The sequence below is a fragment of the Staurois parvus genome, unplaced genomic scaffold, assembly GCF_062004578.1.
Source record: "Staurois parvus isolate SC_StPar_1 unplaced genomic scaffold, SC_StPar_1.0 ptg000186l, whole genome shotgun sequence".
In the NCBI taxonomy this organism is placed as follows: Eukaryota; Metazoa; Chordata; class Amphibia; order Anura; family Ranidae; genus Staurois; species Staurois parvus.
This window is the reverse complement of record NW_028317982.1, coordinates 2,612,501-2,629,257: the sequence shown is the minus strand read 5'-3', so window position 1 is coordinate 2,629,257 and position 16,757 is coordinate 2,612,501. Positions and strand designations below refer to the sequence as shown.

At 41.8% G+C, this 16,757-nt stretch overlaps 1 protein-coding gene across 1 annotated transcript in view; it reads right to left on the bottom strand.

Moving 5' to 3' along the window:
* The window catches only part of LYAR (Ly1 antibody reactive), a 41,395-nt gene that overhangs the window by 13,573 nt on the left and 11,065 nt on the right, over positions 1–16,757 (bottom strand). The window contains exons 2-6 of the mRNA XM_089677402.1: positions 16,154–16,308; positions 13,154–13,268; positions 8,869–8,976; positions 4,265–4,348; positions 2,245–2,593 (exon numbers count right to left, since the gene is read on the bottom strand). Of these exons, the coding sequence (XP_089533528.1) occupies positions 2,245–2,593; positions 4,265–4,348; positions 8,869–8,976; positions 13,154–13,268; positions 16,154–16,275 (778 nt within the window). The 5' untranslated portion in view covers positions 16,276–16,308. The remainder of the gene's footprint in view (positions 1–2,244; positions 2,594–4,264; positions 4,349–8,868; positions 8,977–13,153; positions 13,269–16,153; positions 16,309–16,757) is intronic.

Genomic DNA, 16,757 nt, shown 5'->3' with positions numbered 1-16,757 from the left:
TTTTATGCACACATGCTTAAAAAAATCATTTTGGAACTGAAGATTACATAAAATCCCCAAAACATAACATATTTTCTGAAAGCAGCAACCCTAGAGAATAAAATAATGGTAGTTCCATTTTTTTTTATGTCACCCGATATTACAGCAAAAGGTCTATGCAATGAAAATTTTCAGTAGAAAAAACACACTATAGTTAATTTTAGCGCACAGAAACACAAAAAGAATACCCATTTTTTTGGTAAAATATAAAATATGAAGTTGTATCAAGTAAATAGATACCAAACACGTGAAACCTTAAATTTGTGTGCGCTCTTGCAATGGCGACAAACTTCAGTACCCTATATTTTTCATAGGCAACACAGGAGAAGGTCTGGTGCTAGAAATATTGCTCCCAATGTGCATGGTAATATGTAACATGTGTATTGCAATCAACTTTTGCATGTATTTATATTATGTGCGTATATATGTGGGGGGGGGGGGCCTTCACATTTTATTTTTATTTTATTTTGGGGGGGGGGTGTAATGTGCTTTTTACAATTTAAAAAAATATATTTTTTTCAACACTATGATGATTTTTTTAGTGGCTAGTTCTCTTTATCCACTTGCCTACCAGGCACTTTCACCCCCTTCCTGCCCAGGCCAATTTTCAGCACTTTGAATGGCAATTGCGTGGTCATGCAACACTGTACCCATATTAAATCTTTATAATTTTTTTTGAGACAGATAGAGCTTTCTTTTGGTGGTATTTAATCACCTCTGGGTTTTTTTTAATAAACCAAAAATTTTGAAAAACAATTCTTAGTTTCTGTTATAAAATTTTGTAAATGAGTAATTTTTCTCCTTCACTGATGTGCGCTAATGAGGCTGCACAAATGGGCTCTGGTGGGCATTCATAAACATCACGGATGGGCACTGAAAGGCAGTATTCATATATGGCACTGACTGGCACTGTTAGGTGGCACTGACTGGCACTGTTAAGTGGTACAGATAGACGGCACTGATTGGCAGCACTGGTAGGCACTGATATGTGGCATTGATGTTCACTGATGGCACTGACAGGTGGCATTGATGGACACTGACAGGTGGCACTGATGGGGCTACACTGATCATCAGGGCACTGATGATCAGTATAGATGTCCCCTCTAAGGAATGCAGATTACCGGCTCTCCTCTCCTCACGAGCTGTCAGTGTGACAACTCGTGAGGAGAGAAATGCCGATAACCGGCATTTCCTTATTTACATGTGATCAGCTGTGATTGGACACAGCTGATCACACGACAGAGCTGAAGAAATCGGCTCTTTCCGCAGATCGGTGATCCGTTGCGTCCTCCCAGAACGAAAGAACCGCCTTGCGTCCGTCATTTCCTTATATGGCGGGCGTGAGGCAGTTAATGAGACCCTGGATGTCTCCCCTGTTCTACTTAATGCAATGCAATCTAGATCGCATTGCATTACATTTTTTCCCATGATGGCCACGGACACTGAGGCGGACCTGAGAGGCACACGTGCATGTGGGGGGGGGGGGTTACTGGGGATGTGTGAAAGCAAATTGGGTGGCGTAGCTGCCCGAATGCTTCCACTCAACAGGCATGAGTCTGCTTGTCAGATTTACACACAATCCTGGTGACTGCAGCCACCATGAATGTGTGCAACTCCCCCCACACAGATCTGTAAGACATATGGTTAAATCTAAAATTACAGACTTTTAAGAACGTAAATAATTGAATGGCCATAGCCTAGTCTAAGGCTACAAGTTTAGTTCAGTGTCCACTCACCATTGACTGGGAAACAGCACCATTCACCATAGAGAAGCAGTAGTGCAGACATATGCCCCTTTTCAATTATGTAGGAATCTGAATCAAAACAGCTGCAAAGGAGCTAACTCTAGGTGGTGGGCAAACTGGTTCCTATGCTACCTTTACTACCCCAGCTGTAATTTTACTATGATATACTATAGTGCAGAGCTGGTACAGGCAGAGCTGGTACAGGCATACTTTGTTATGCAACATCAGATAACACAGCCAACAAATAGGATAAAAAGGGCAGCTACCCTGTGCCCTGAGTTGATCCTGCACGTGATGCTCTATATCCAGAAACCTGACTGACCTTCTCTGCACTACTTTAAGCTTCCATCAAGGCAGTAAGGCTGAGGCAGGGAAGAATGAGGCACAACTGCCACAGGGTCCTTACCGAACTACACTACGGCCAGTTTTCAAAAAATATCTAACTGCACCAGATGGATACCTTGTGATTCTTCAGGTTTCCTCTTCTGTGTTCTTGACTCTTCTACCTCCTCATCATTTTCATGTTTCTTTTTCTTTTTTTTCTTTTTCTCTGCTCTATCCTCATCATCGCTCTCCTGAATCTCCTCTTCCATTTTGCGTTTCTTGCTCTTTTTCTTTGTTTCATATTCTGTGTGTTCCTCTGAATTCAGCTCCTTTTTTTCTTTTTTATTCTTTTTCTTCCTTTCCTCCTTGCGCTCCCTTTTGCTCTTCTTCTTCATTTCTTCCATGGTTTCTGAAGATTGAGATGTTTCTTCAGGAGCAGCTGTGTGAGCTGCTTTTGGTGTTTCTTTACTAGCTGCTTCTTTTGTCTGTGAAATTATTCGGGACTCGTAAGTAAATGTCAGAGTAGGATATGTACCGATCATTAGCATTTACATTGCCTTGAAAAAGTATTCATACCCCTTGAAATTTTCCACATTTGATCATGTTACAATGAAAAACCTAAATATATTTTATTGGGATTTTATGAGACAGACCAACACAAAGTGGCACATAATTGTGAAGTGGAAGGAAAATGATAAATGGTTTTCAAAATTTGAATCTGAAAAGTGTCTCCTGCATTTGTATTCCACCCCCGAGTCAATACTTTGTAGAACCACCTTTCGCTGCAATTACAGCTGCAAGTCTTTTTGGGGATGTCTCTACGAGCTTTGCACATCTAGAGAGTGACATTTGTGCCCATTCTTCTTTGCAAAGTAGCTCAAGCTCTGTCAGATTGGATGGAGAGCGTCTGTGAACAGCAATTTTCATGTCTTGCCACAGATTCTCAATTGGATTTAGGTCTGGACTTTGACTGGGCCATTCTAACACATGAATATGCTTTGATCTAAACCATTCCATTGTAGCTCTGGCTGTGTTTAGTGTTGTTGTCCTGCGGAAGGTGAACCTCCTCCCCAGTCTCAAGTCTTTTGCAGACACTTACAGGTTTTCTTCTAAGACTGCCTTGTATTTGGCTCCATCCATCTTCCCATCATCTCTGACCAGCTTCCCTGTCTCTGCTGAAGAAAAGCATCCCCACAACATAATGCTGCCACCATCATGTTTCACGGTGGGGATGGTGTGTTCAGGGTGATGTGCAGTGTTAGTTTTCCGCCACACATTAGTGTTTTGCTTTTAGGCCAAAAAGTTAAATTTTGGTCTCATCTGACCAGAGCACCTTCTTCCACATGTTTGCTGTGTACCCCACATGGCTTCTCACAAACTGGACTTCTTATGGCTTTCTTTCAACAATGGCTTTCTTCTTGCCACTTTTCCATAAAAGCCAGATTTGTGGAGTGCACGACTAATAGTTTTCCCATGGACAGATTCTCCCACCTGAGCTGTGGATCTCTGCAGCCCCTCCAGAGTTACCATGGGCCACTTGGCTGCTTCTCTGATTAATGCTCTCCTTGCCCGGCCTGTCAGTTTAGGTGGACGGCCATGTCTTGGAAGGTTTGCGGTTGTGCCATACTATTTCCATTTTCGGATGATGGATTGAACAGTGCTTTGTGAGATGTTCAAAGGTTGGGATTTTTTTTATAACCTAATCCTGCTTTAAACTTATCCACAACTTTATCCCTGACCTGTCTGGTGTGTTCCTTGGCCTTCATGATGCTGTTTGTTCACTAATGTTCTCTAACAAACCTCTTAGGGCTTCACAGAACAGCTGTATTTATACTGAGATTACATTACACACAGGTGGACTATTTTCTAATTAGGTGACTTCTGAAGGCAATTGGTTCCACTAGATTTTAGTTAGGGTTATCAGAGTAAAGGGGGGCTGAATACCAATGCACATCACTTTTCTGATATGTGTAAAAAACTTTGAAAACCATTTATCATTTTCCTTCCACTTCACAATTATGTGCCACTTTGTGTTGGTCCGTCACATAAAATCCCAATAAAATACATTTATGTTTTTGGTTGTAACATGACAAAATGTGGAAAATCTCAAAGGGTATGAATACTTTTTCAAGGCACTGTACCTGAATAATACTTACTGTGCTGGTGGCTTCTGAGAAAATCTCCCAAACTTGTTCTTGTAAAGCTTGATTGTGAATTTTTAGGCTGTTCTTCATCCAGTTCTGTAGAAAAAAAAAAAGTAAAAACTGAACCAAAATCTTAAAAAAAACAAAAGCTCTAACTCACCTTGTCCTATACCTCTCTTTTGGTCAATATTGTGGGAGGGGTGGGTCAGAGTTTGACTTTTTCAGATTTGGTCTGTATTTACATAATAGAGTAAACTGAGTTTCAAGGCTTCGGGGACGGTATGGGAGACAGCTGAGTTGACACATGGGTGAATGCTATTTCTAGGGTCCATGTTACTAGTGACAATAGGTATACATAAAGCAGAACTGAAGCCATCCACAGCGATGCTCTCCCTGGGCTGGCTATTCTATGCAGGACATGCCTCTAGGACTGAAACATGTAATCAAATCGATTAACAAAATAGCTGTCAACTATTTTCACAACCGATTAGTTAGTATGCATAGAAAATGCATTATTTGTTTACATATCAGAAAATACAAAGCAGCACACATACATCTCAGTACAGTGCTCTGTACAGGGAAGATCAGCATCTGAACCGAGAAGCTGATAGACTGGAAGTAATATAAGGCATTGCAATGAAAGTTTTCTATTCTCCTGCTTTGAATTTTCCCATCACTGTGGTCGAAAATGAACACCAATTTGACCCCACTAACGATTAGAAAATTGAACGAGCATTCTTAAAACAAAGATTTTCAAACAAAAAATGTGTTCATGTATGGCCAGCATAAGTGATAGCAGGGGCAGGTATCAAGCTACCTGCCTATGCCAAGGGAGTCTGTCATACATAATATTATATCAAAGTCCTGTCTGTAAATCTGCAAACATGTATTTTAGGTATTTTTTTTTTTTCTTTAAATAACAAATTTGATCTCTAAGTCAGATGGTATGTACCAAATTCCACCTCCTAACAGTATATACACGGATCAAAAAAAAATTAAAGGAACACATTTTAATCAGAGTATAGCATCAAGTCAATTAAACTCCTGGGATATTGATCTGGTCAGTTAAATAGCAGAGGGGGTTGTTAATCAGTTTCAGCTCCTTTGGTGTTAATGACACTAACAAATGCAGTAGATGGGCAACAATGAGACGCCCCCCAAAACAGGAATGGTTTTACAGGTGGAGGCCACTGACATTTTTCCCTACTCATCTTTCTGTTTTTCACTAGTTTTGCATTTGGCTAGGGTCAGTGTCACTACTGGTAGCATGAGGTGATAACTGGACCCTACAGAGGTTGCACAGGCAGTCCAACTCTTTCAGGATGGCACATCAATACGTGTCATTGCCAGAAGGTTTGCTGTGTCTCCCAGCACAGTCTCAAGAGCATGGAGGAGATTCCAGGAGACCGGCAGTTACTCTAGGAGAGCTGGGCAGGGTCGTAGAAGGTCCTTAAACCATAAGCAGGACCAGTAATTGCTCCTTTGTGCAAAGAGGAAAAGGATGAGCGCTGCCAGAGTCCTACAAAATGACCTCCAGCAGGCCACTGGTGTGAATGTCTCTGACCAAACAATCAGAAACAGACTTCATGAGGGTGGTTTGAGGGCCTGACATCCTCTACTGGGCCCTGTGCTCACTGCCCGGCACCATAGAGCTTGATTGCCATTGAACACCAGAATTGGTAGGTCCACCAAACTGGAACCCTGTGCTTTTTACAGATGAGAGCAGGTTCACCCTGAGCACATGTGACAGACCTAAAAGGGTCTGGAGAAGCCGTGGAAAACGTTATGCTGCCTGTAACATCATTCGGCATGACCATTTGGTGGTGGGTCAGTGATGGTCTGGGGAGGCATATCCATGGAGGGACACACAAACCTCTACAGGCTAGACAATGGCACCATGACTGCCATTAAGTATCGGGATGAAATCCTTGGACCCATTGTCAGACCCTACGCTGGTGCAGTGGGTCCTGGGTTCCTCCTGGTGCACAAGAATGCCCGGCCTCATGTGGCGAGGGTATGCAGGAAGTTGCTGGAGGATGAAGGAATTGATACCATTGAATGGCCCCCATGCTCGCCTTACCTAAATCCAATAGAACACCTCTGGGATATCATGTTTTGGTCCATCCAACGTCACCACGTTGCACCTCAGACTGGCAGGGAGCTCAGTGATGTCCTGGTCCAGATATGCGAGGAAACCATCCCTAGGACATCATCTGTCGTCTCATTAGGAGCATGCCCTGACATTGTCGAGCATGCCCTGACATTGTCAGGCATGCATTCAAGCATGTAGGGGCCATACAAAACTAGTGAGGACCATTTTGAGTTGCTGCAATGAAAGTTCAGCAAAATGGACTAGCCTGCTGCTTAATTTTTTCACTTTGATTTTCAGGGTGTCTTTGATTTCAGTCCTCTGTAGGTTGATCATTTTCATTTCCATCAAATGATGGGACATCCTTATGTTCCTAACACATTAGTCAGTCCATATCAGTATAGATATCCAGCATATTTTTCCCCATTGAGATCTGATGTGTTTTTAAAGTGTTCCTTTAATTTTTTTTTAAGCAGTGTACATCTCTTCTGTCTGCTATTCTCAGAGTGGATTAGATATTTTGTTCCCTAACCATAGCGCTGGTTATTTATATTTACCATTCCATATAGATATTCAAGAATAAAAATTAATTTACATACTGTATTAACTATATTATACACCAGACTTTTTCTGAGGTTTTTATCCGATTAATCGAAACAATAATCAGCCAACTAATCGACTCTGAAAAATAGTTACTTGCAGCCCTACATGCCTCTATTTCCTGATTTGAAGTAGCACAAAGCAGTGTATAGACAGCTAACGGGGAAACCAAGATCTCACTCTTTAAAGGATTAAAGGATAGGTTCGCCTTTCATAACATGTTACACCCATATTCAGGGTGTTACATGTAACATGTTGTTACGAACAGACTGCTCCCCCCACTTTGACAGCTAGCGGAGCATCTTCTCCTCCTGCTACCTGTCATGGCAAGGGGCTCAAGGGTTTATGACTGATGTGCAGAAAAACTTTTTCTCAGAATCTTATATTAAAAAGCATTTTTTTTAACCCCTTCACGCTGGCGCCTCCCGCCCCTTTAAGAGTTTCAGAAGCCGGGAAGCGGGACGGGGTTTAGGGATCATGTCACATGATCGGGAAAGGTCCTGATCGAAAAAGAAGACCGGGACCTTTCCGTGAGTAGCGGAGCAGGGCACGCGCTCTCAGCGCATATGTTTTTTTTTTATAGAACACAAATGTGTGGCCGCTCGGCGCCTAGACCCAGATGCCGGGAGGCCACACATTTGTGTGCGGCCGGCATGAAGAGGTTAAATAACAAACATGTTATACTTACCTGCTCTGTACAATGGTTTTGCACAGAGCAGCCCCGTACCTCCTCTTCTCAGGTCCCCCCGCCGGTGCTCTTGCTGAGTGTCTCCAGAGCAAGCAGCTTGTTATGGGGACACCCAAATAGGCTCACTCCCGAGACACTGCTCTGCATGTCTATTCACACTGGAGCTGTGGCTTGGCCCCAGTCCCTCTCTCTCCCTACAACTGGTTCATTGGCTGTGATTGACAGCAATTGCTGTCTCAGCCAAGGAGGAGGGAGAGTCACTGGAGTGCCGAGGCTCTCTTGTACATTGCTGGATCGTGATGGGGATCAGGTAACTGCTGCACAGAGAAGGTTTTTTACTTACATGCATAAAATGCATGTGGGTAAGAAACCTTGAGCCTTCACAACCATATTAAGTCCTGTTCTGCATCCTGGAGCCTAAGAGACTTTGTAGTGCTTTGGGTGGGATAAAGCCTCCAGTCCTTAATAACACCTTATCTAGAAGAAGACCTTGTGACTGCTCTCAGCTGTCCATAGGCCTTTTTATATGTGAGCTTACTGATCCTCAAGGTTCTCGCTCTTCTGTGTGAAAAGGCTGACTGCTAACAGAGCACTATGGAAGGAGTAAGAACTGCCTTTTTGTGTTGGTGAACACCCTATTAATCAGGAACTGGCCTGAGCTTAGTTAGTGGTGAAGACGTGCAGATATTTTGTTTTATTCCTCGGACTTGCTGTAAAAGACCCTCCTATATTGAATAAAAAAGCAGGACAAGCCTGCTTGGATTGTTCCTGGGTGTCCCTGTTCAATGCTTGGTTTACTGCTGCTAATATTATTTTTGAATGCGCCCATTACACTATTAACAGAGTTTAGCCTGGAGGAGTTTTACTGCATGCAGTGTTATCTGAATGGCAGTAAACTGGACTTAAGCTGGCCATACACTGGTAGATTGTGTTCAATTGTAGAAAAATCACAGCAGTATGTGACAAAGAAGACATGACGAAAGTCGTTTTAAAGTACTTTAAAACTTTCTTTGCTTTCAGCTATCAAATTTCGGTGTGAATGCAATTTACTGAATGGAAACCACATGCACTGTTAGAAATTTGTGAGAAGCTTCCCTATTCCGCTCCTTTGAATTTTCTCAGCACTACAAAAAGAAGCATCAATCTGACCTTACAAACCACTAGAAAATCAAATGAACATTCCAAAAACAAAATCTTTTCCAACAAAGTCTACTAGAGTATGGACAGCTTTAGACTTACCTGAAATTTGGATTTTTTTCTTGGGATGTTATCATATGTGCTTATCTGATTCAAGATGTTCTTCAAGTTTGGAGTTATGCCAGGTTTGTTCATAACTTCATGAATTCTCTGTAATAGGAAGAAAAAGGAAACTAAATCCAAATGTGTACTTACTGGCTTGGAAGGTGTGGGAAGTAAACTAGAAATAAACTATTTTAACTATCACCAGTTTACAGCAGTAAGAACAGTGACATGGATAATAACAGATTTGTATCTACAATTGCAAGAAAAAGTATGTGAACCCCTTGGGATTACGTGGAGTTTTGCATGATTTGGGCATAAAATGTGCTCTGAACGTCATCTAAGTCACAATAGAAGAACACAGTCTGCTGAACATAATACTACACAAACATTAGATGTTGCCATGGTTTAATTGCAGTAACTGCAGTAATTGCAGTGTAGTAACACACAGTATGTTAGCTGCGAAATCAAGTTTCATTCACAGACTGCTCCTATCCTGCGGTTGTGGTGCGGTTTCTGAAAGTGAACCAAAAGTCCTGCATTCAAGCCGCAGGACATAATGGAAGTTTATGGGAAAGCACAGCTAACTCGCATTTAAACCATGGGCACAAAGTTGTGCATAGAATTGGGAACACGTGGCCTGCATTTATACACGCTCACATTTGGTGAATTTATCAGATTTATGAAGCTAAAAGGATTTGCCAAGAACGGTATTTAGATCTAGACATTGGTGTTAGGTCTACACAACACCTCCCCCTCTCCTTTTCGCCATAATATAGAGGTAGGTACTGTAGAGGCAGGAGGTACAGTAAATGTGTTTTCCTAGAACTTTTTTTTTGCATTTATTGAATATGTATAAATATGTTTTTGTTATGGGTTACATATTTAGTTCTGAGTGGAGTGTACCAATAGAAAAATTTTACTACTTTTACATTCCAACAAAACAAGAAACTCTTATAGCTCAGGAAATACAGACTGTTCCTATAGTCACTTCCAAAGAACTAAGCTGAAAAACATTTTATAAGCAGAAGTTATTTATAGGAATGGAAATTATGTGACTTGGACTCTTGCTTCTGACAACACATGACTTTGACGTCATGAAATTACCTCCATCATTATTTAACTACTACCCTATGGCCATTTTCTGTTTCTTTTTAACCATACACTGGGGCTGACATACTATAGGAATAGAGGCTGTTCTCTTTTGAAATTTGAATGATAGTAAGTGAGTCTGTGTTTACTTTAAAGGATAAGTTCACCTTACTCACGGTGTAACATGTTACGATCAGACCAGCCCCCACTACCAAAAAGGGGCAGCATGGGGCTACGCGCACACGGCCGAGTCACTCATTCACCGTCATCTGTGAATGAGAGACTACAAGTCCCAACAGCCTTAGCAGCTGTCAGTTTGTAGCCCTCAATGTAAAGTGAAATGAGCATCACAGCACTGTGGTAGTTAATTCATTCTTCCTGTCAGTATATATGCTTGCTCGGACATCCCATATGAGCAAGCAGATTTACTGCCAGATCTGCATGGCACCAGCGATCTGCTGATTGCTGGTGCAATGGTTTACAGGCTCCTGCAGACAAAAATAATAAATGCACATTTTTGTACCTGCAAAAAAAAAAAAAAATATGCATTTATTATTTTTTTTTCTAAAAGGTGAACTTATCCTTTAAATATTCAACAATATATGAGGAACACAGGACACAAAAGGTATCTGTTGATCCTGCCAGAAATCCAATGTGTAGCCAGTGCACTCTTGCCTTTCCTGTTATCAGTTTACATTGTTCCCAACTTTCTCTTTGTGAACTACAGAATACTGTCCCACAATGTAATGGACGGGAGGAGAGGGGGGAAAGGAAGTTCAATACAGTATGCAAGCATGGTCACCCAGGCCATAAAATGTGTTTTCTGCAGGACTGCCAGGTAAAATAGGGAAAAGAAAATAAAGGAAAAAACTAATGCAGCCACCACATCTATGGGCAGGTGAGCTGCAATATTTATACATTTTTGTTCCTGGGTTTAAATATGATTTAAGTTTAAAACATTGATTTCTGGTGACCATTAATTAAAGCAATATCTAAAAAGTTGTGTGTAGCACTGACAATTTTTCAGTAAGTTATTTGGTTAGAGGACCTTTGCCTACAGAAATAAAACTTCCTTTGAATAAAAACATCTGTTAAAGGTTAAAGGCACGGATTTAGCACTCCCCCTCTAAATGCGACTAGTATAAGCAAATCAATTTGTCCTGACATCAATCTCCTGTCATACCCAGCACAGCAGTACTCAGGCTGGGAGAGGAGCAGCACTAGCAGCCAACCTGGAACAATCCGTGAAATCATTTTTTAGGTGTCAGGTAAAAAGTCTGATAAAATTATTTTTACAGCTCCTTATACATTAGCTTGATCAACAAGTTGTAGATATAAAATAAAGAACTCTGACAATCTAGCATACTTGACAGCTAGAGAAGATCATTTTGAACATCCCAACTCTATGAAAAAATTGTTTTTGGTAATAAAATAAAAACAAATAGTAAGAATGGCAAGGACATTTACTTGGAAGATGTGGGGAGAGGTTTTACTGCAGGGTCAGTGAACCCGTATTGAATAATTAAGTGCCAAATTACAAGCAATGGACAACCTGAGTGCCAGTGAGTATTACTGTGCTGTATTTCTGCACTTCCAGATCTCAGATCAGCCCCTTCTCCTGCACCTTTTTACCTAAGATCAGCCCAAATTCCCACACCTTCAGACCTCAGATCAGCCCCAATTCCCACACCTTCAGACCTCAGATCAGCCCCAATTTCCACACCTTCAGACCTCAGATCAGCCACAATTCCCACACCTTCAGACCTCAGAGCAGCCCCAATTCCCACACCTTCAGACCTCAGGTCAGCCCCAATTCCCACACCTTCAGACCTCAGATCAGCCCCAATTCCTACAGCTTTAGATCTCAGATCAGCCCCAATTCCCACACCTTCAGACCTCAGATCAGCCCCAATTTGTGCACCTTAAGATCAGCCCCATTTCCTGCACCTTTAGACTTCAGTGCAGCCCTGATTCCTGCACCTCCAAATCTCAGATCAGCCTGAATTTCTGCAGCAGCAGACCTCAGATCCTCCTCAATTACCTGCACCTTCAGGCATCAGATCAGATCCAATCACTGTACCTTTACATCTCGGATAAGCCCGGATTCCTTCAGCTGGCATTGCCATCAAAAGGAAGATAGACAGGCAGGCCACAAACAGACCCACACTGATCATGGGAATGCTGTCAGACAGGCCTCCCTAAAACATTGTGAAGGTGAGCACATGGGCACAGAGGGACAGGCCAGGCTATGTAACTAACCACCTAGTAAGCTGTTAATTATAATCAACAACAGAAGGAACGTATTTGTAGGGAGCAGAGGCCCATCGGAGGAACCTGTGGTGGGCCAGTCAGAGGCTGCTCATAGGCCACATGACAATCTTCTGGGTAAAGCTGAAAATTACATTGCTTGCTCTGATATGTACGTCTTAGGATGCCTATCCCTGCTTTACAGAGTCTATGTCAATAGCTCTGCTGATTGATCCTAGATGAAAAAGGTTGATCTAGAAAATCAGAGATCTGATTACTGGTAGATTCTAGATTCTTTCTCCAGTACTTTATGGAGAACATCATAAACACATCTATCTCAAAACAGCATGCTGTATTCTTGTAGCTTTGAAGTCAGCACGGCTCACATATTATGGTGTTACTAACATTTGGCTTAGCTGTCAGTATATGTGGCAAGTGACCTTTATGCTCTATCCCAGTGGTCTCCAAACTGCGGTCTGAGGGCTAGATGCGTCCTTTGCTTTCTTTTATCCACTGATACCAGCAATGGGGCATAATTCCCCCCACTGACACCAATGAAAGGGCACAATTCCTGCCAATGACACCAACAATGGGACACAATTCCTCCCATTGACAATGACAATGTGGCTCACCTTCTCCCAGTGACCCTAACAATGAGGCCCAGTGACAACAATGTTGAGGCACAATCCCTTCCAATTACACCAAAAATAGGGTATTGTTTTTTCCAACTGAGGTCAGGACTTTTTGGCCACCAATGGTCATGGCCCGGCCTCCATAAAGTCTGAAGTACAGTAAACTGGCCCTTTGTTTAGAAAGTTTGGAGATCCCTGCTCTATCCAAACAAAGCTCTGTTTCATAGGCTATAGTATATGCAGTGCCCTTTAGTATAGTGTTTTATTAACCTAAACACCTGCTACCATTGTCAGTCTGTGGCAAAGATATATACCTGAATCCACTGCTGCTGCTTCACATCTCCCTTGTTGGCCTTTGCTTCAAAAGCCTTCCCCCCGTATTTCTGATCTTCACTTATACACTTCAGATGACTTTTATAATCATCTCCCCTGGAATAAACAAAAGTATAAAAAACACAAAACGGAGTATAAATAGCCAGCAAGAAAAGGTAAGGAGTCCACCCTTAAGGCAGCATGTACATACAGTCAGGTCCATAAATATTGGGACATCGACACAATTCTAACATTTGTGGCTCTATACACCACCACAATGGATTTGAAATGAAACAAACAAGATGTGCTTTAACTGCAGACTGTCAGCTTTAATTTGAGGGTATTTACATCCAAATCAGGTGAACGGTGTAGGAATTACAACAGTTTGCATATGTGCCTCCCACTTGTTAAGGGACCAAAAGTAATGGGACAATTGGCTTCTCAGCTGTTTCATGGCCAGGTGTGTGTTATTCCCTCATTATCCCAATTACAATGAGCAGATAAAAGGTCCAGAGTTCATTTCAAGTGTGCTATTTGCATTTGGAATCTGTTGCTGTCAACTCTCAAGATGAGATCCAAAGAGCTGTCACTATCAGTGAAGCAAGCCATCATTAGGCTGAAAAAACAAAACAAACCCATCAGAGAGATAGCAAAAACATTAGGCTTGGCCAAAACAACTGTTTGGAACATTCTTAAAAAGAAGGAACGCACCGGTGAGCTCAGCAACACCAAAAGACCTGGAAGACCACTGTGGTGGATGACCAAAGAATTCTTTCCCTGGTGAAGAAAACACCCTTCACAACAGTTGGCCAGATCAAGAACACTCTCCAGGAGGTAGGTGTATGTGTGTCAAAGTCACCAATCAAGAGAAGACTTCACCAGAGTGAATACAGAGGGTTCACCACAAGATGTAAACCATTGGTGAGCTTCAAAAACAAGAAGGCCAGATTAGAGTTTGCCAAACGACATCTAAAAAAGCCTTCACAGTTCTGGAACAACATCCTATGGACAGATGAGACCAAGATCAACTTGTACCAGAGTGATGGGAAGAGAAGAGTATGGAGAAGGAAAGGAACTGCTCATGATCCTAAGCATACCACCTCATCAGTGAAGCATGGTGGTGGTAGTGTCATGGCGTGGGCATGTATGGCTGCCAATGGAACTGGTTCTCTTGTATTTATTGATGATTTGACTGCTGACAAAAGCAGCCGAATGAATTCTGAAGTGTTTCAGGCAATATTATCTGCTCATATTCAGCCAAATGCTTCAGAACTCATTGGACGCCGCTTCACAGTGCAGATGGACAATGACCCAAAGCAGACTGCAAAAGCAACCAAAGAGTTTTTTAAGGGAAAGAAGTGGAATTTTATGCAATGGCCAAGTCAATCACCTGACCTGAATCTGATTGAGCATGCATTTCACTTGCTGAAGACAAAACTGAAGGGAAAATGCCCCAAGAACAAGCAGGAACTGAAGACAGGTGCAGTAGAGGCCTGGCAGAGCTTTACCAGGGATGAAACCCAACGTCTGGTGATGTCTATGCGTTCCAGACTTCAGGCTGTAATTGACTGCAAAGGATTTGCAACCAAGTATTAAAAAGTGAAAGTTTGATTTATGATTATTATTCTGTCCCATTACTTTTGGTCCCTTGACAAGTGGGAGGCACATATGCAAACTGTTGTAATTCCTACACCGTTCACCTGATTTGGATGTAAATACCCTCAAATTAAAGCTGACAGTCTGAAGTTAAAGCACATCTTGTTCGTTTCATTTCAAATCCATTGTGGTGGTGTATAGAGCCAAAAATGTTAGAATTGTGTCGATGTCCCAATATTTATGGACCTGACTGTAGATTAACCAATTAATTTCAATGAGCTGCCTTATGCACAGCAAAGTAGCTCACGCATCTTTTTGAGCTTCAAGCTTTTTTCTTTTAACCACACAAAAAATGCACGTCAACTTGCCACATTTGGGGTGCCAGGAACAATGAACAGCACCACACATGTGACACTAATGTTCATAAAACTCTATAATGTGAATTTGGCCTAAAAGACTTCCCTTCCCCACCCCAAACAGCATGGTGTCACTTGTGTCATGCGACTGTATGAATAATTTCCATTATGGAACATAGGAATAGCAGTTCTTTGATGTTACACATAATACTATGGAACCATTGTGGCAAATCATCATTAGGAACAGATTAAAGATGTAATCAACTAAAAAACATTATTTAAAAAAGCATGCAGTCAGGTAGGATATTAATGACAGAAAACACCCTATTGGTCTCTTATGCCATAAACTCTTCTCCCAGCTTGGCAGTGTTTATGTACGCTGAGCCACACATGTGCAGCTAAGCATACATGTACGGCACCACTCTGCCATCATGATGTGAACTCCATGCGCATGTCCAGGAGTGGTGTCTCCGGAGCCCAATCAATGGAATGAAGAGTCCAAACTCGAAAGGTAGACTGAAAGAAGATGGACGTGCCTGTAATAGCCAAGAGAACTAATAACACAGCACTGGAGAGAATTGTTTAGCATACTAGTACTTTACAGCAAAACCCTACTGGGTTCTTTTCTTTTTTTTTTTTTTTTTTTTTTTTAAAGCAGAGGTTTAATTCAAATTTAAAAGAAAAGTTAATTTATTACTTTTGTAATTTTTTATTAATAGAAATAGGAGCGGTATTTGCTGAATGTGACTTTTCTTGCAGTCACTGATAGATGGATAAGGAGCCTAAGAGCCCAGCCACAACACTGGAGAACAAAGTCAACTCAGCAATTACAGCTCTATTTCATCAAAGTGAAGTTTTCCTTTAAGAAGTACAGGGTAGGGGGACTGGTTTCATCCACAGTAACATGTACAAGTCTTCCAGTATGATATAATAACAATAAACACATGGCTTTTGGCTTTTACACCACTACCTATTCAGCATCAGTACATGTCCAAAAAAAGATGATGCAGTGATATCAATGTGATGCAATGAACTCAACTATAAACTCACCAGAAGTCCTTCCCACAGTCAATACAAGAGAGGCATCGACAGTTTCTGCAAGCTGCCACGTGCTTCTCCACTTGTCCTTTCTTCAGGGACTCTCCACAAGCATTGCAGGTGAAAAACACCATGGTGACTGCGGCAAACACAGTGGATTCTAATGCCTATCACAAATAGAGAAACATTATTCAGAGCTGACAATACCAATAATGCTTTTTCAATTAAAAATCATTGCAGCAAAGGGGGAGGTCAGTGCTGGATGGAACTACACTGTCTGTAATGACTGTCAACACCTATGTAGTAAGAAGGTCTGTCCAACGGACTACAAATTGAAAGGATAATTTAGAAATATCCTTATAGTAGTTGCATCTTGTTTGTGCTGAAGACTGCGCTGGACTCACCGGATCAGTCACTGGTAGTGGGTGGGGTAACTGTGTGGGTGAGTAAGGAGATTTCCCTTCTGTAGGTTGAGCTCAATGGTGGATACTGGTGGTAAACCCTCTTAGGGCTTGGGCTGCTGCCTTTCTGGTATGGCCTTAAGGTCGATCCCTTATGTAGACTTGGAATAATAGGAAAGAAGGAGTGCCTGATGTCCAAAAGAATACAAGTTCGA